Source organism: Mercenaria mercenaria, chromosome 3 (assembly GCF_021730395.1).
Source record: "Mercenaria mercenaria strain notata chromosome 3, MADL_Memer_1, whole genome shotgun sequence".
NCBI lineage: Eukaryota > Metazoa > Mollusca > Bivalvia > Venerida > Veneridae > Mercenaria > Mercenaria mercenaria.
The window spans coordinates 2059847-2080604 of NC_069363.1; the positions used below are offsets into that span (position 1 = coordinate 2059847).

Genomic DNA, 20758 nt, shown 5'->3' on the forward strand with positions numbered 1-20758 from the left:
AACAAAGACAAAATATAAAATAGTCATCGATTTAGCACGGTCAAGGGCACAAACACCACAAGGCTGGGCATGTGATTTACTGATTTACTAAACATTTGCTTAGAGACTACTATATTCTAATGTTTCATGCATTATAATAATTCATTTCTCGCTAAGTGATGTAGATTCTTCAAAACATGATATCGACACTAAAGATATGATTTGCTTGGGATGACCTGCTAGTTCTTGCACTGGAAGATTACACTGCTATCAAATGCTACTTTCAAATCTTGCAAACTGTGTCATACACGTACAGTCATATATTCTTTCAAGGTCCCAATGATCTGAGTATTGGAACAAACAGAAGTACGTGCATCTTATGCACAAACATTACATCGGCCTAGGTCCCGCATTTTCAAAATAGTAAATGTTGAAATATGTCGTTTAACACGATATACATGAACAAGTTTCAGGTTTTGATTGAGACTGTCCTGTCGTGTCTGTTTTCAGTAGTGTCATTGTTACGAAGTATCATATCGAAGGCATCCAAACAGCATTTATTTCTATTCAGCACTTGACTGACTACACTTACAGATTTGGATAAAACAAATCTATTGACGACTGTGATGCAAATATCATTAACCGGATTTATTAAAAAGATTAAGCTCATTTTGTTTCATTTAAAAAAGGTGTAACCCATAGAGCACCTCGCAAATATATATAATATCATTTACGGTCTATTGATATAGAAACATATGACATATTTTTAGAAAAAATCCCGCCATTTTTATATTTTATTTACAAGAAAAAAATGCAGCAATTCAATATGAATTATATACTGGAAAATTGATGTGGCATGCTTTCATATCTGTTGACAGAAATATATGAACGAGTACTTCATGTTCATTCTTTCTGATATGGCAAAATGTTAAGTGAAACATAAATGATATTTCATATACAATTAAAATATTGTAGGATTGAAATATAGATATTGCACTGACAGTAAATAACCAACAAATTGTTTAATGTAATAAATAATTATTTGTTTTATATAGGGCAATATCCCAGTCAGACCACAAATATAAAGTGCTCAAAATAACGCTAAGGTATGCTGTCATCTTTATTATGCAGAACCTGAATTTGTTTTGAATGGATCTATGCAGTGGATGCATGTAATAGACCAAAAGAAATGGTGAAGCATCATCACAGCAAAACAAACACAAGCATACAACGAATGTACCTTTGGTAGAAAATGAACCTTAGTACTACAAATGAAACAAAATAGAAAGAAGCCACAAAAATAACGCATCAAAATTGATAATAAAAATAAAATTGATAAAACAAAGAACAAAAAATGGTTCAGAAGAATAATAGTTATAGAAATACATGACTTGAATAACTACGGAATAGTGCGACAGGTCTGTGGCATATTTTGCAAATTAGACAAATATATCTTGAAGGATAACACGATAATAGTAAGAAGCTGATATAAGACATACACGTGGTCTTACATAGTATTTCAAGAAAAGTCATTGCAGGTGATACTGAAATAACATTCGGCTGAAAAGAATTAGCAAGATATTTCAAGCAATGATCCAAAATACTTTACCATGTAAGGTTTAATTATATGGTTATTACATATCACATATAAAACTATTTGTATTTTTAGTATAGCGTATACACTGCCGCTCGAAATCATGAGGTCTATTCAATGTTATTTAAGATAAAATTCCGTTCAAGCCCTTTGTGCTTTTCATCACATCTCATTAAGCGACTAAATCAAGGATACTTCTGTAATATTGCTTTGTTTCATTCAATTCTTTCAAGAATCTTGCCTGAGGTCTTATTTTATTTTATTTAACATCCATGCAAAGTTGATAAAAGCTTAAGTTGTGTGTCTTTATCTCAAAGTTTGACACCAGTTCATTCCTAATACCGAGTGAAGAACTTGAACAAAATCATTCTTTTAGGGTTAATTGCCATTATAGAACATGAAAAAAAACATTAATGTCTTATTGCTAGACGTCATTGTAAACAGTGATTTTGTCAAATTAAAGACAAGTTAAGCGGTTACAAATTCATGTATCTTTTCTACTGTACTATTTGTAGCGAATGTGTCTAGTAGCATAAAACCTGACGAACATCAAAAAGAAATAAATGACAAATCAAATGTCGCCTTGACTTATGGTTAGGTTTGCTGACGACTACAAATCCTTTGCTCTTCACTACTGGTTTGCTCAAACCTCACTTGGGATGTATACATTTTTATGTAAGGAAGTCATATAAATGGCTTACGGAAGTTTAGTGGTTCTACCTCGTTATCCGCCCTTGCTTGAAGCTATGCTTGAATAGGCGCATGGAGTCTTTCTCCACTATCAAACGCTGGATAATTTGTCATATGACAAAAGTTGTGTCGTTTTGTCTATAATAAACAAAAAACATCAAAGTTTTATTTTCTTACTTAAAGACTAACCAAACAATCCCCCTTTCACCCTGTAGTTCGTTTAAAATGTTGTTGTAAAATAGCAGTACAGCAACACACAGAGTTTGAGAAATCTCAGTCTCCCTCAGATACAACATAACCTTAAGGTCGTTAATTGATGTGTAAAGATTGGTTTAACTTTTAGCTTGCTATTGATTTACACACAGGCTTATTCATTAAATCTTGATGTTATCAGGAGCGACACATGTTTCACTTTTGTTTTCAATTGATTACATTTCTGCTTTAGCTGAAGTTACTTAAAAAGAGAGTAAGTAACACAAAAATGTACCTAAGAATATAAGAGTATATCTGAAGAGAGAGATCTGAAAAAACTAGGAGGTTGAATTGTCAGGATCCGACGCTCTTTAGTCGCCGCAGTGAGTCCAAAGTACTTTTAACACTGTTACGTTATCAGGTAAATTTGAGATATATTTCACACAATGTGATGATACAAAATGTTCGAAAATTTCTGACCTGTAGTATTGTATAGAAACATATCTTAGGCATTTCAAAGCCGGAAATTAGTATCTCTCCCGTATTTCTCTTTCACTTGAAGTTGAACCAAGAAATAATATGTTATTGTTGTGCTCTTCAATAACTTTGCAGGTATATTCCCTTCTATATACCCTTTTTCAAACTTTCGTTACTTATATTTAATTTCATCTGTATAAAATAAGCTTGATTACACTTACAGTAAACTGTCAGAAAACTTAGCGCAGTTAGTGTTTTTTCTTAACACATGGACACAGATCCAGTTAGAACGGACTAGTTCCAAGAACGCCACCTACCCTTAACGAAATCCTGCGTAGCTGGTAGTATGGATGTGTATCTTATTGAAAATAAATTTAGAACAAAATGTTATTAACAAAAAATAACAAAATAAAACAACCGGCTATACAACACCTAGAAACAAGACATAAAGAATGGTAGTCGCATTGGAATGGTCAGTGTCAAGATACAACAATTAAATCAAACAGGTTTACGGCCGCGCATTAATCTTTACTCTTAATCCCGGTTTAGTTCAAGAGAATAAAGGTCTGGTAGAAGAAAAGACCAAGAAAGGCACGATGAAACAGGTTAAATGACAAGAAAAGAAGAAGGAAAGTCATTACACGGTAAATTACAATTCCCCTAAAAATAAATGGAAAACAAACCCTGTCATTCATAGTGTACCAAAGAACAACGGGAGTATGATAAAACAGAAAATATTCGCAGCTACATAAACGTCTATTACAGTACAAGTCAGGTATATCTCAAGCTTGTCCTGTATAAGGGCTTTCCGTTGTAAAATGACTCAGAAACTAAGAAATTTGTAATCAAGACTTGAGTTCACTTTAATCGATAATCTTTTACGTCAGGATTATGAGGAAAAACATAAATGTTGGCAAAGCACAATCTAGATTGCGCAGTACAAAACTACTGTTTTTATTTTGTTTCTGTGTAATAAAGGGATGAATACAAAACTAAAAAATATTATCCGAAATGTACCGTATAAATATTTTGATGCTATTCCGTTTGCTTTTTAGGTATCCTTTATATCAGATGAACAATCCTGCATATTGAAATTGATTAGTTCAGTATTATGTAACCTATCATTTTATAGCATTAAAATTGTTACCACATACACTGTATTATATTTCTTCAGAAGTTTGGAGGATATGAAGTAAAATTTAGTGATACTGTATGACGTCGCTCTAGGGACATCCCCATCAAGATAGTGGAAGTTGACAATTTCATAATTGAAATAGTTTCTTTTTAAATGTAAAATTGCAATTCAAATAGGCTGAACGCAAGACCAAAAATGCCGCATCTTAATCTGAGATAGAAGTCTTGTTTAGCTGCACTTCTTTTGGATAAATATTTTTCACCATACCTGAAAAATATAGGTTGTCGATATTTAAAAAAAATCACCAAGTTACCTCTATTTGCCTTTAGAAGCTTCAGTAATGTCAAAATCTGTCTTAGTGGACAAACTAAGCATGAAACCTCGTTCATAAGAGTATAGAAAATAAACAATTATTTTTCTATAGGTTTATTTGCCTAATTGAAATATATTATCTAACAGAGGCTTTAGAGTTTTACAAACCTGGTCACAAGTCCATAGGGTGTATTTAGTCGATGTACTGTTAGAAAAAATGCTCTAGCTTCATTACACGCCAATTAATTAACGTTTTCTCTTGCAAATGTTTTCTCAATTAAAGTTACCATTTGTTCCTTTATGAGATTATGTGGTTAGTGTAAAAAGTAGTAAAATCATAAAAACTTATAGCTGAATATTTATATTGTTTGTTTAATAGCTTTTTTTTGATAACATCTCAAGAATTCTTGAGAGACCATATCAGATTAAACCCCGAGTTCTCATATACTTTAGAGCAATACTTCAGCACGTGGTCTTTTATAGCAGTTAGACAAAATGTCATTTTGTGCAGTGCATAATGTTGAATTTGCAATAAATCAAGCTTTATATCACCCTTTGTGTAGTTAAGGAATCGAATAAAGTCTAACGTTAGCCTTGAAATCAGAAATTGTTTTAACTTCATATTTCAATTGTTCAACGAGTTGAACAGAAACATCTTAAAAAGAATGCCCGGTTTTACCAAAATGATGGTATAAAAAATTTCAAAATTTATTATTATTACGAATTTGTAATAGTGTTCACGACATCTGGTCTTAGGTCGTTCCTTTTGCCCAACAAACAGTGTGCCACATCTATGGGCATTTTATGTAAGTGGATATGTAACATGAGAGGAATTTTAAGAATATCAAAAACATTATAAGATTCAAGTTGCAGTTTTGAGCTGTATATGCATGTATAATTAGAATAGTGATCTATCCGAGGCGTTCTACCAACCCTATTTTGTTCCGCTATTTCATATGGAATCTCAAAAAATTACCACCAAACTTTTCATCTGGGTCATACCTTTCATAGTTTAAATAAGTATTTAAGTTCATCTGGCCATCATTCATTCTGATTTGTTTAAAAATATATAATTATCTAACGAAAATTTTGCAAAAAAGTATTTAAGGTTTCTACTTTTATATCATTTATGATGTAGAGCTGTTATGGTTCAGTATAATGGTAGTTTTGCTGATGTATTCAGCACTAATATGAAACATTTCCTGAAATAACACCATGGCCTGACTATTTTGAGACATAACCGATGTTCAGTCGTTTTGTATTGGTTTTACACATCCTGTTGATTGTCTCTGGCAGTTGATCGACTCCAATAGACACATTATTAAGTTTTCAGATACATACTTAGTCTAGCAGATTTACATTTATTTACATAGTCTCGTAACTTTGGAACAAGACTGGAGCAAGGAGTACAGGACAGTGTAAAAATGTGCAAAACCGGTCAAACTTGCATAATTCTTCACTTTGATCCCCCCCCCATTTTTCAAAGTAACACGACAGCATTGATAAGAGTTACCCCTGTCAGTATCAAGATAAGGTCACAGTTAAATGATTTTAGTAGCACATATGAATATTATATGTCTTAGGAAACATGCAGTTGTGGTCACTTTTATTTGTAAGTTTGAATCGAAGGGTAAATATATTTTATTCACCCCATGTGAGCTTTAACATGATTTTGTCTTTTCATTTCTAAGAAACAGTAAATCAATGTTAAGACAAAACATTCTATTGTGTATATTGATTGACACACAGAACAAAAGCAATTATCCACCTGATGTTATTGAGCTGATGGAGTCTATATGGGAGATGCCATTTTAAAATATTTCAATGTGATGCGTGTATTAAAATTCATGGTGTTAAATGTAAAAGAGGTTATTATCAAACATAATTTGTGCTTTTCAATCTCCAAAGTTCCAAAGGCAGGAGACTGCCCTTATTAGTCAGAATATACCACTTTCTGTTCGATTTTAATAGCAATTTATATAAAATTTCGAAGACGTGGTTGTGCTTTTGGAATTACATGTAACGAGAGTAAGAAAAAAGATTCAAATTGGAATTAACTTTCAATTTAATTTGAAGTATACACAATGATGGAATAATAACGACTGGTGAGTATTTAGATGTTCCCTAATCTTCCAAGATTTCACACTTTACTATACAATCCTGAAAAATGGCGATTAAGTTTTACGGATAAACCAACAAAATCACCTACAAACTGGCTTTTTGAATACATTGTGTAGATGAATGCACTTATACGTCATTCAATTTACTGCGATTAAATATATTGTATCACTCATCATTTTTAGAAAGTACACAAAATACTAGAAAAACAATAGCAGATTAAGAGACAGTCGAAGTATAGCTATGAAAGTTGCCAACAGTCTGCCAACAATCAAATATATGATATTATATAATCACTAAATGAGGCAGTCGTCAATACATGATGGTATTTAGCTAGGTGTCCTATGAAAGAATAAAACGCTTTATTCTTTTAAGGTCATGGTAACGAAATAGCATCTAGGGTTTCAAACAATGAAATAGTTATCTCTCTTTCGCCTTGAATTTACGGCTCTTACACATGTGAGATTATGCTAAGTCATTGTATTTGTTTGTTTTGGGTTTAACGCCGTTTTTCAACAGTATTTCAGTCATGTAACGGCGGGAAGTCATTGTAATTTGCTACTGGAATAAATACGTAAAACATTATTATTAGGAAAATAGATAAAATCAGCGCTTTTTAATTACAAACAGTAAAAGAATAAGAATAATTTGTTTAGATATATTGCTTGGAAGGGTTAATGATTATAGACGCTAACGCATACCTTGTTATACTTTATTTTGGCATCTGCGCAACTTTCCGAATTTGGTGCCTCTCACGCAGTGTTACGTATATTAAAGCAAACTATGATTGTGTCTTCAATTAAAATCTTAATTGAAAAATAAAGAATGAAATAATATTGCTTAAGATACACACCTTTTTTATTTTATGACTGATCATAACTAAATTGAAAGTATACCAAAAATTATGTGATGACCAGCAATACAAATGAAGCTGCCAAGATCACATATTCAAATTAGGAAATTCAGCAAAATATGCATGATTTTAAAATTTGACATTTTTATATCGCAAAATCAGCTTCTCTTAACAAGTAATTTGGGTTCCTAAAATCGCAGCCTGAAATGAATATATGTTTATGCGTAAGGCATGACTTGTTTCTTTGAGTTAAAGCGAAATTAACGACAGAATATGAAAAGCAAATATATGAAGTACGCATATTTGTCATTCATTTCGTATGAAGTCCGATTTTCATATATTTTTCTTTTATTAACCTCTAGTTTCCTTTCCGTTTATTAACAAGGTTGTTATCATTAATTACAGACACGATAGCGTTTGTAATATTTAAATCATTAGAAACGTTTAAACAAGCGACGGCGTTTAATACAGCTGCATATTTCTGTTTAAAGTTAGCATTTTTGAAGCATATTGTGATGAATGTGCATTGCTGTTGTGAAACAATGCTTTTTAATATTCCAATTACAATGTACATCATCACTTATAAAAGTTTCAAAGTATATGTCAATAAATGTGATGGTTCAATAGGTGGACGGATAGTTCAGTGGTTTTCACACTGGCCATCCAATCCTGAGGTCGGAGTTCGATCCCGGCAGCTACTCGGGAATTTTCAGAAACGCTTTTCAGTGTTAAAGAGCCAGGCTGTCTATTCGCAACGAGCTATGTTAAGTTAGCCGGACAAGCCTGTATCTGATTTCTGATCTCTCTGTCGTGGGGGCTTTGTCTCACTCTGTCCCTCTGGTCAGATCGCTCTGTGTCTGTACTAGTAGAGGATGAATTATGCGCCCTGTGTGGCTGCATTTGAACTATGTAAAGCGCCTTTGAACGTGAAATTGGTCATTAAAAGGGCGCTATATGAATCTGGTATAATAATAATAATAATAATAATAACAATAATATCAATCAAGGGGATATTGTGATCACCTATATTATGTGGTAACTCTGTATGTAAGGAAGGTGTTATGCGCGGGGATTTCAAAAACAAGTTGCATGCTTGATAACATGTTTAGATAAGAGCAAAAGTTGATCTTCACCCGATATACAGTTGATAGTAATATCAAATGCACACTTGTTACTCAAATCACGTTTTAGCCCAGCCATCAATAGTTGTGACGTTGCATTTTTACGGCGACTAATTTAGTCCAGTCAATTAAAAAAATAATTATTTTTAATTTAATATAACAGGCCCGTGGAAACCTATACGATGTTGTAATTTTCAATCATGTTTCCGACTTTTCGCCGAAGAAATGCTTACTTTATGCGAAGATCAGGCCGAACTCTTTCTACGAAATTGTTATTTTCGAGCGGAATGACTTAGTATTGTGTAAAAACCGTCCCATATATTTTAAAAATAAAATTATCACAAAAATATTACAATAAAATGAGCGAAAAACATACGAGGGTCTCCGACTTCGTTTTATATTTTTATAAAATAAGATCATAAAATTCCCTGCCTTCGAACACAGTTAAAACGTTCACATGTTATGTTTGAAGGGTTTATTTGCAGCCTTTATTTTACAACTTGTAGCATTATTAAATATTTCTTTTTATATTTTGTTTAAACCCATTTCAACTATTTCATAAATAGTTAAATACACTTTTCGTGTAATGTCGAAAATAACGGTAGTTTTATAGGTATTAAAGCGCTACAGCACTAATTATTATGTCCAAATGAATAAAATACAGTTCCTATTCTAGATTTGTTTTTTTTTAACTAATAAAAATACTCAAATTCTGTATTGAATCTTCATCGTATATTTTTTTATTCAGAATATTTTTTATCAAATAATTATACTGATTTTCAGCTGCACAACACTAGCTATAGTGCTCCATGAAGTTGGAAAGATGTCATTTTTCTAGACTATGTAAACAGACCGCCGGCAAGTGAGAACCGGCGTAAAACCCAACCCAATGGTTATCAGATGGGTAAGTGCAATTTCTTATTTAAATCATGTCCTTACATTTTAACGTCTGAGGTTAACGTCATGTCGTTTTGACTGGTCATATTTCGACCAACTTAAAAATCAGAATTAGCAAGGAATATTCTGTTTTAATATTACGCCGGTTTTCAACAATTTTTTACAAGCACATACTCGTTTTCCATATTAACTTACAACTGCGACAAACCCCCATCCAGTGTGTCATTCGGTCAACATGAGAGTTAGGAGTAATTTTTGACTGGGTGAATTAGACAAGAGACTGTTTTCACCAGGGTTGTGCCTAATTATAATCAATATTTAATCAATTATAATTAATTAACAATTTGAAATAATTGAAAGTTATTATTAATTGCGACAAAAGTCATTTAAAACAATTGTAATTAATTAATTACAGACTCAGATTTGACCAATTATTGTCAATTAAATATAATTTTTCCTAATTATTGTGCCTGATCTGTTGTTAGCGCTGGGGTGAAATTTCACACTGTAAAGTATTTATAGTTTATACCTTTTGACATGTTAATAACTAGGTGTCAATATCTCTTGTATTCTTTCATCTCTACAATCTTCAGGTGCATATATTTTCTGGTGTGTAATAACTTTAATTGTAGTTGCTACACAAAAGCTGTCATTTGCATTATTTTTCTTTAAAAATATTGCATTGATGAAAAAATATATCTGATGGTAACTGGCACTGACCTTTTTTTAATCTATTGAAAAAGATATATGTCCAAGTATATGTCCAGTATTATATACTATATACTATGTACGATTAATGATAAAACACGGACTTATCAAAAATATTTAGTGAGTACTTTATTAAATGATTTATATGAGTTGTAACTGAAGAATGATTCCAATTCATATACACAGGCCAGCTTGTAGGAAATACACTATTAGTCTGGTTTGTTTAGGAACACCATGAACTGTACTGCATTGAAACGTTATTTTTTACCAAAAGACACAAATGAACATTTTTAAGGCAGGATTTGGTGAAAATTAATTATAACTGACAACTTGTCCTGAATAATTGTAATTAATTAATTATTTGTCCCCGAAACCAAGTAATTAATTGTAATTTAACTGAGAAGATGGCCAAAATAATTGTAATTCACAGGGTCAATTGTATTTGAAGTTTAAAAAGTAAAATCATTTTACAATTTGAATTGCATATTTGTGTTAATCATGGTTTAAAATGTTCATCTATCAAGATGAAAGATAACGTTGTGGGAATGGCTGAACATGCCAATGTTGAAATAACTTGTAGTGCGACCCAATATTTTCGTCCTGTTTTAAAAAGATGTTTGTATTATTTTATGCATGAAACAAGGAGCAATCAAATATGATTTTTACCGCTTTTTTTTCTTTTTGTTGATAGTGCCGTTATAAGACAGACAGGGCGGGCATGTTTCAGGACAGCTGGGTTCTAAATTTTTGCGTTAAATCTTGAAAACTGCACCGAATTTTTATATTTTATACTTCAGTTCATTCATATCACCCGGTTTTGTTTTGAGCTAAAGTTGAAAATGACAGTAATTTAGCGGCTGTATGTAGCTATAATATTCACGTTATTCAAATTTGATGAAATCAAAACATACTGATAAAAAAGATGGAAGGGTTATTTATGAATAGGTCAAATGTTGACAAAATTTCAGCCATATTTTTACTCCAATCATAAATAAATATTTTTTTTTTGCTTGAAAGCGTTCATTCTAGCTTTGATGGAAAAGAATATACATGCAAAATATATTTATAGTAGACAGTAGTTAAATCCACTCCTTTTATAAGTAGATATTTTATTGTTTAATTATGACGGTAAACGAAATGTAATCTTAAGCATAGAACTTGTTTACTGTCAACGTTTAGAACGCAAAAACGTGGCGTCGTCAAGCGTAATGTTTGACATTCCTCTAAATGACGCTGCATTACGCCTTCTTGACCTTAACTCAGTCACTTCGTTGACGCTTGACATTTATAAACACGGAATAATGCAGGTATGTGTCAGTATATAACAGGAATCACAAACACTTATTGTCAGGATATAGTAAGAACCAAGTATCACAATACATAGCACAACGCTACAAAATATAAGTATCAATTATTATAGACGGTACGTTTAGAGTGCTACATTCTTTCGTACCGTTTGCAATAGATCCGTAGTGCATATACATAGTCAGAAATAGTTTATTTCAAAATTAGAGCATCTGCAATTTCAGAAAACAAAGTCTACAATTTCGTGCAATTTCCTTTTTAATAGATTTTCCAAAAAGGAACATTTTCTTCATTTACTTGTACAAAAGCATTTATTACTTTTCCATGTCATGATTCAAGCTTAAGTTTCGTTTCAACAATTAAATAGCTGATAATTTAGAAAGAGACAGTTCAATGGCAGACATTAAAGTAATAACACGTAACATGTTAAAATAGACATTTTATGTTTATCAATAAATACAAAATGAAAAATAGAAAATGCATTAAAAATCCAAGATTTGTGGCGTGCAATCCAGGATCTTTATTGAATTTAAAAACCATTATTTTCAAATATTGATACACTTATCTGACAGATATACAAAAAATAATTATGATAATGGCATCTGTTTAGCATACATATGGTATATGAATGTTGACTAATTTCTTATAATCTTGTGAACTAGAAGGAAAAGGGAAATATTAAAGTCACTAAAAATCAACATTATTTTCACTTTGAACATGTTTATGCTGATTAATGAAAAAATATTAATGAAACAATCAGATTGTCTTGCATTGTGAAATGTTATGAGATAATCGATTTGACCGCCTTTAAAACATTCTAAACATGCTGAAATCAGCACCGGTCAATGCTATGTTTTATCTTAAAATTATATGTAATAATTTTAACATCTATATGATAAAACTGCTTTCTTTAGAGGAGGAAAACTATATTTTAAAGGCAGCAGTTTGCAACATAAAAAATATATATCCATTTGTTATAAATGTTTTAGGTATCAAAGACAGATACAGCACAAGACAAGAATATAAATGATAATTAATAAACTAAAAACGGTAACTTTAAAGAACAATATATTTTTCTTCAAACTTAATTTTATGCAATATATATATGTATACTACTTTTTAAATATATACAATTTTATATCAGTTGCTGTAAAAAAATCTTTTCTATTGCAATATTGCTTTACCAGAGATTTTAAGATTAAAAACTAAGAACCACCATTACTTTTCAAAATTACGGGGTATATATTAAGTCAATTCATATTCAATTCAGTTTTGGTTTTTTACGGTTTTTGGAATAATTTTAGGATTATTCACTAAAAATGTACTTGAAATCACTTTCTAAGAAGGCAAATATAACTCATAGTAACTCTTTTATGTTATAATGTAAATAATGTTGTGATATGTCCAATGTCTAGGAAGACCAGAATCTAAATCGGGACTAAATAGTTGAATACAATCAATTTCAACATTAATCGTTTTCTGTAAAACGGAAAGTAAGGATAAAAATAGTGTCATAAAGCATAGAAGGAATAGATTAGCTTGTCCATTTATAAGTTTGAAATCTGAACTGAATGCTGATTATATATCCATATTTCTTGTTTATTGTATATTTATGAAAGTACACCAAAACGCATCTTCAACAAAATACAATTTAAAAAAGCAAAAAGTGTTACTTTATTGAAATAAATATATATTTTGTAATATTGAATCATAATCAGGAAATGCGATAAAACATATACAATTTTATTCACATGATAAATTTTGATTTATGATTGAAAAGTTATCTTCGAACTGTCAGTGATGCACAGCGGATGTGTCAGCATATTAACAAACTTAGTTTAACATAAAATATATGTTTATTTTTTCTCTCATTGTTGAGTGATATTTCAAATATGTTTTGGAAATGGACGTCCCAACTGCAAGTTTACGCAAAGACACAAAGCAATATACACTAAACATTGATAATTCTTCACCATTTTTCTTTGTGTATTTCATATTAATATGTATTTAAACTGAATAGATTAACAAACATATTTTTATTCATGCAAGCCATCCAATTTGAGAGTTAGTATCAAATCGTATACGGTAAGACAATTTAAGCAGCGAAAAATAGTTACCTCAAGAAGTTTATACAAGAAAACATATCTGTTTTAGAGAATCTGAACATTTCTTATATTTTTTGAAAATATTACATCAAGTCAAGGCAGAGTGTTTGTGTGTGACAAAATGGCAAGGATAATAAATATGTTTTAATATATATGAAGCGGACATAGACTTCCGTTTGCAAACTATATGTTAAATGAACATTTGTTTTCTCCCCTAAGTGAATATGTCTTCAAATCATTTGTATACTGATGTTGGCAGATACTACAGCTGTTTAGAATAAGGACAGTTATTATGAAACTCCCAGCCATGAAATATAAAAATCGTGTTTAAAACAAACAAAAATGGCTGTTTTGTAACCTGGTTCTGAAATTGTTTCATAAAATCTTCCGTTTGTATAACTCCAAAGGCATGATGTTAATTAATTGAACAACAACAACAACATTACTTAAGTTTCTCTTTATCGTGTGTAACGCAACTAAATGTACGATTAATGATAAAACATGGAATTATCAAAACTATTTAGTGAGTACTTTATTAAATGAGAAACGGGAATATTAAGTCTGTTAACATTGTTTTGACTGGCAAGAAAAAAAGTTCTATATAAATATATGATACAACTTTTATTTGTTATTCATGGATGAAAAAACGAAAACAAGTGTCAGATACAAACATGATCCGAACTTTTTAAAAAATATTTTCAGAAATATTTCAGCTGATACCAATCCGAAGATGTGCAGATGATTTTTTGAAAGAAAAAACCCAGTCTGTTCCTCTCCTGAACGGAGAACTTCGACAACCAAATGAATTCTGCACCAAGAACCGACTGGAGGTAAAATATCAAGCAAGGAATTATCACAGTATTTATAGACTTAGACAGTTAATTCAATAAGTGTCTCATTCGAAACTACATTCAAATGTAATTGAATATTACGTTTTAAACCAGAATTTATACATAAGAGAAATGAAACAACATGAAAATTAGAGTGACTAAAACAATTTTCATTAATTTTAGAGCATACTGGAATTTTATTTTAAATTGTTTAATTTTCAAAGTACAGCCAGTTTCAGCATAAATCATCTTCATTTCAGGAAGAAAGTAACTATCTGGAAAACATCAGTAAGTTACAAGATGAAGACAAGCATGGATGTAGCAGGTTATTGTTTTTTTTCTACTGTGCAATTTGGAAGTGAATGCTTACTCTTAGATTGGATAATTATGGAAGTTAAAAGTCAGTTACAAAACTAATGATAAGGGTGCACACGATTTCACATAGTTCAGGTTATTGTTTGTTCCTCATTTTAAACGTTTTAATCATTTGTGTTATATTTAAGGAATGTATTTATTTTTAATACGTGTAACGGGTGAACAGCGGAATTACCTTAATGAATTTTCCTTGTCCAAAACAAATGTTTGAAAACTTTTGATTATATTTTACTGTCAAAGAAGCAGGTCCAATTTGAGATGTCATTAAAAATAAATAAAACCCGTCAGCCTTAGCGTAAATTTGCAAAGTCTTATATGCCACAAGAGAACTTATGATTCCGTATGTGTAAATTTCATAAGAACCCGATCATGTTTATTTTATATATATTTTCTTCATGGGATTCACACTGTGAGAACACTTTTATGTAATCTGGACAAAGTTTGGGATTACATTTGAGGTTTGGTGAATCAAAAACCGGCTTAAGCCCGTAATATTTGTTTTCCTACTAGGGTTCCTGTTTTCACCAATTGGGATTACTGTGGTATAGTGTTATTATGTTATTATTGTAGTCTCTGGTACAGGCCAGAGTAGAGTGGTGCTATCACCATTGGGGATTACTGTATTATTTTATGTTACTTGTACTGGTTTAATTTTTGCTACGGGTCAGAGGAGAAAAATGCTATTACTGCTTGGGATTACTGTGGTATACTGTTATCATATTATATGTATAGTCTCTGGTACGGTACAGAGTAGAATGGTGTTATCACCACTGGGGATAACTGTGGTTTATAGTTTTTATGTAATTAGTATAGACTCTTGTACAGGCCAGAGTAGAGTGGTGCTATCACCACCTGGGATTACTGGTGTTTCATTGTCATTATGTTATAAGCATAGTCTCTGGTATGGGCCATAGGGAAGTGGGGATTACTGTATTATATTATATCATTGGTATTGGTTTTATTTTTCCTACAGGTCAGATGAGAGTAGTGCTACCACCACTGGAGTTTACTTTGGTATATTTTTTTATGTTATTAGCATAGCCTTTGCTTCGGTGGTGATGTCAAAACTAGGAATTACTGTGGTATTTTGTTATGATGCTATTAGTAAAGTCTCTAGAACAGTACAGAGGAGCATGGTGATATTATCACTGGGGATTACTGTATTATATAAGTAGATATAGCGAAGGAGTATAAATTAAGATGATATTAAATCGAGCATGCACATAGATATGATAAGGAAATATAGGTATTGGTGAATTTCAGAGTGGATGCAATTTTCAAGACAAATTGAAATTTTTCATATATCGAGGGAATGTTATTATTTGTGTGTTCATTTCATTCTAATTAATATTTACTCAAACAGAATTTGATTTTCATTACTATATTGAATATGATTTTATAAAAGGACGAGATATAATTAGTGGTGAGTATGGTATGCAATAGGATTTATTTCTTAATAATTTGGAAAAAAACTAAGACATTTATTTGTTTGTTTGTTTTGGGTTTAATGCCGTTTTTCAACAGTATTTCAGTCATGTAACGGCGGGAGAACTAAGACATAGTGAAGGAATTTATTAATTTGTGAGATTCAAATCGGGTTTAATTTGCACTATTTAAATATATGTATATATAGAATGGTATATAATTTGTGATAAGCACGTTGCATTCAAATTATATTACTAATATTCAAATCGGATTAAAATTCAATACAATTTGGAACATACATAGATACAGTACAGAAATATTATTGGTGAGTACGTTTTATCCAAATTATTTAACATTATATACCATTTATGTATCACTATCAATACATTGCATAGACTTTAATGTAAAATGGCAAAGCGAAAGGCGTCTTTACCCTTTTAATAAAAGGCCCTTGGAAATACTGCACAGTTTTTGAACATGTGCTTTTTTGCAGTGTAAAATTTTATATGCATGATAATCTAGAACACGATATGTATATCATTAAGTAGATAGGAACAAGGGATGTATAAACATAGTCACGTCTGCATATAAAAATCTACTTTAAAGACACTTTTACTTAAAGAGTTATTACTCTGCAAAATATTTACACAAATAAAACCAAATGTGAAATTGCTTAGAAATATACATTGAGGAAAAAACGTTGAACTTATTTATCGCTCGTATATGATAACTGTTCAGTTGGTGATAACTGAAATTGTAAACAGATATCAAACGGGAAATAGGGTAACTTGGATATAAAAATAAATACATATAATTACACAAAACATGTATGTCTTGCAATGTTAGTATATAACTCTTGATAAAACCTTAATTTTATTATAAATCGATTATTACCCAATATAAAAGTTAATTATGTCATACCCAGTACAAAAATTGTTTCCGTACATTAAATTAAAACTTTTGTTATAAGTAAGAACATAAGTAATAAGTTACGAAACGATCTTTCGTAAAGTTTAGTAGCGCGGATGATAGAATTCCTTTCCACCACCGTCCACGAACAGGCTCAGTCAAAGCGAGCCTGCAACATTTTTATGTTCGTCACTTTTGGTAACATGTAAAGCTTCCCCTTTTCTATTTCAGTATTTTAGCAATACAATCTTTCCTAATTATTAAACAAAAATTGCAACGTGTTACAGTATTTGTAACATAATTCATCTATAAATGCATCCTATTTTTCCAAATGACTAAAATCATTTAAAAAATAGGTATTCTAATAAATGTCAATTTTACATAATTAGTACTATCAATCTATAGCAGTTAACCTGATACTGTCAATAGTACATATACTATAATCATAATAATAAATCAATAAATAAAACCTGAACTCTAAAAAATGAAAATTGGGTACTGACTGCATAGTTAAATAATATTCACACATTTTCGTTGAAGCGAAATAAAAACACAGGAATATTACTTTTTATATCATTACATTTATTGTTTAAAACAGCGAGCAGACCATTATACGAATCCTTCACGAAATTCAAAATGGTTCCATATCCTTATCTTGTCACATTTTGCTGTTTTTGCTAGGCGAGATGCAGACACAGAAATTGTCAAATTTATCTTAATATTTTGTTTTATTTTACTGCATGGCATTTAAAACCATATGCTTTGAAAAGTTATGCCCGTACTACATGTTTAAAAACTCGATACTTGATAACATTAATATGCCGCCATGTAAAATTATTCAAGAAATTATATATAAGGAACAGAAAAAACAGAGAATAATAGTTGCACGTGTTCAGCTCACATGGAAGTTACATATATCTTAAATGTAACTGACATTGTTGCTTGTGAATATCATTGTCCTGTTCCATATAACGCGGGCTGCAAAATTGATCAAAACTCCTTGTAATTATATTACGGAGCTTAAAAAAAACAGTACCTCAAGTAACATTGTTCTCTCTTTCACTGTTAATTTTCAAATTAAATGAAAACGTCCGTTTTCGTCTAGATGGCATCAGAAAAAGTTTACTAACATTTGTTACTTATTTACGGCATCAGAAACAGTTTACTAATGTTACTTATTTATGGTAAGCATTTTTGAATATAATATTTTCTTTTTGCAAATTTTGATATATTAAATTAACGTTAAAAGAAACAATCGAAGCAAACAGTATCGCTAAAAGTTTACATTTTTTTGTGCAGCATGTTTGACATTTGTACTTAAACCCCGGCTGAAAGAGAATACATGTTTGCATCTTACAGCGAAAGGAACAACCACTCTTAAATATTGCCAATACGTTTAGGGACAAAAAGAATTGTATAAAAGAAACAATATAAATCATGCCAACGAATCACTTACTTGCATTTATGAATCGTTAGATGCTTTAATCGAAACACGTACTGTAGAATATTTTATCTAACATACCTTGTCTTCTGGACCGTAACGTTAGTGTGTTAAGGAATCATTACATTGGGATTACAATTGGAGTTTGATGCATCACTAAAGGTTCCTCGGGCCGTACTTCATTGCACTTCTTCATGTAATTATGTATTTCTTTTTTCAGGTTGTGAAATTATTTGTAATAGAACGGAACCTTTGGAAGTTATAAAGCAACTGATGTGTTTCTCAAATGGCTAAAAGTGTACACCAATCCTTTCACCCGGCAATTATTTGCTAAGGGTCAGAATTGAAAATATCGCTAGGAAGTGGTTGGGGTTATGATATATTACATGATTAGACTATACCCTCAAACAGGAATAAATTTTCAATACAGTTAGGAATATACATATAGAGACGGAGTGTAATCATTTGTTACAAGTTTTGATTATAATAATATGTTTCAAATTTGATTTAACTTTTCAACGAAGTTTGAAATATACATAGATCTAGTGAAGGAATATCGGTATTTGTGAGTAGGTTTTATAATAATATTTTCTGTGATATCAAATTGGATTTAATTTTCAACACAATTTGGAATATACAACTATAAAGTAAAGGAATATAGTTAATGGTGATTTGGTTTTTTGTGATCATTTAAATTCAAAGCGGTTTGAATTTTCAATAAAATTGGAATATAAACATACACAGCAAAGAAATATAATTATTTGTGATATTGTAATTCGATTTAATTGTCAGTACAATTCAGAATATTATATTTTTACTGACGATGTCAATATTTAGTACAAGTTGGATTGTGAATAGCTATAAGAAAGGAATATAAGTATCGGTGAGTAAGTTTTATTCTGATTATTGATTTAATATATATAATAATGTATAATTCTCAAAACTTTAGGAATAAAAATTGATAATATCAAGGAATACATTTATCAATGACCCTTAGTGCTGATCATTATATAAATTATATCACAAATATACCATTTTCTATCTAGTTAATAGAATTTAAGATCAAATCGGGAAATTCTTCTCGGAATAAATACATAACAGGCTAAGAATATCATCATGGACTGACAGTAAAGGACAGGTCTTTCCTTAAAGTAAAATAAGATTTTTTTTTTATTTATTTTTTTTTTTGCAAAAGTATGCATAGCATTAGGAACAATCATGTATTAACGGGTTAAAATAAATATTTGTTCCGCTCTACTTTTATCTATGTATGAACTTACAACATTTGATTTTATTTTCGGCACTTGTATATTTTCGCTCAAGGAAATCTGTCAGGTTTTAAGATTGTAGGTACATTGCACGTTTTATTGAATTTTAATCAATTTGATCATGTAAGTGGATTAAGGCATGTCCTGCCGTTCTAATCAGAAATCAAAAGCCTGTTCGGGCCTAAGTTAGAAAATTGGCATAATTGTCTTTATTTAATAAAACAATGAAATTTAGTATATTTTAATCGAAACGGAAACAAATAATTATTTTTGTTTTACCTGAATAATAACATTTATTAAACAGAAGAAAAAGAAATAAAGAAAGATAAATAACATTATTAATCTTATATTGGCTACAAAACCCAAGATGACATAAAATTTATATAATACAATGTATATAGTAAAACAATGGCGAACATTACATTATGCATTTATATTGAATTGGAATTTAAAATTCTGAGAAGGTCAGAAATAACCATGAGCAAAATCTGTCCTCTGACGTTTTTAGCTACTGATAATATTTGCGGCACTGTTTGAAGATAAAAAATGTTGTAAACACTCGGTGGTTATTGTTTTGTTTACTAAATACTGAACTAATTTGTATTTATTTGATTTATTTTGTTGGGTTTATTGTCGCACCGACACAAATTTAGGTCATATGGCGACTTTCCAGCTTTAATGGGGGAGGAAGACCCCAAGTACCCCTCCGTGCATTATTTCATCACCTAGGTAGTACCACCAACCTTCCGTAAGCCAGCTGGATGGCTTCCTCAAATGAAGAATACAACGCCCCGAGTGAGGCCTAAGCCCACATCGATGAGTGGCAAGTGATTTGAAGTCTGCGACCTTAACCACTCGACCACGGAGGCCCGAACTAATTTGTAACATGTAATACAAAATGATAATGTAGAAATTAGTATTAACTGTAGATTGCTAGAAAATATTGACACCGGTGGCAGTAAATATTCCTACAGTGTTTCTTTTACGTTACATTTAGTATCATTTAAGTTTGCGTGAAAAAAGA

At 30.9% G+C, this 20758-nt stretch overlaps 1 protein-coding gene across 2 annotated transcripts; it reads left to right on the forward strand.

Moving 5' to 3' along the window:
• The first annotated feature begins 6183 nt into the window (after window positions 1–6183).
• LOC123533782 (uncharacterized) lies at window positions 6184–19493 on the forward strand. 2 transcript variants are annotated; one of them, XR_006682893.2, is made up of 5 exons: window positions 6184–6484; window positions 9255–9375; window positions 14189–14316; window positions 14577–14641; window positions 18687–19493. XR_006682893.2 is itself a non-coding variant. In XM_053537748.1 (5 exons), the coding sequence occupies exons 2-5, from the start codon at window positions 9372–9374 to the stop codon at window positions 15864–15866; spliced, it is 399 nt and encodes a 132-aa protein (XP_053393723.1). In that variant the 5' UTR covers window positions 6184–6484; window positions 9255–9371; the 3' UTR covers window positions 15867–19493. The 2 variants fall into 2 exon arrangements, 1 of the variants encoding a protein (XP_053393723.1); XM_053537748.1 differs by having other exon boundaries at window positions 15665–19493.
• Window positions 19494–20758: the final 1265 nt, after the last annotated feature.

Coding starts and splice junctions, on each gene's coding strand:
- LOC123533782 (XM_053537748.1), top strand. Junction 14,317..14,576: donor GCACCAAGAACCGACTGGAG/GTAAAATATCAA, acceptor TCTTCATTTCAG/GAAGAAAGTAACTATCTGGA. Junction 14,642..15,664: donor GACAAGCATGGATGTAGCAG/GTTATTGTTTTT, acceptor TTTTTCCTACAG/GTCAGATGAGAGTAGTGCTA.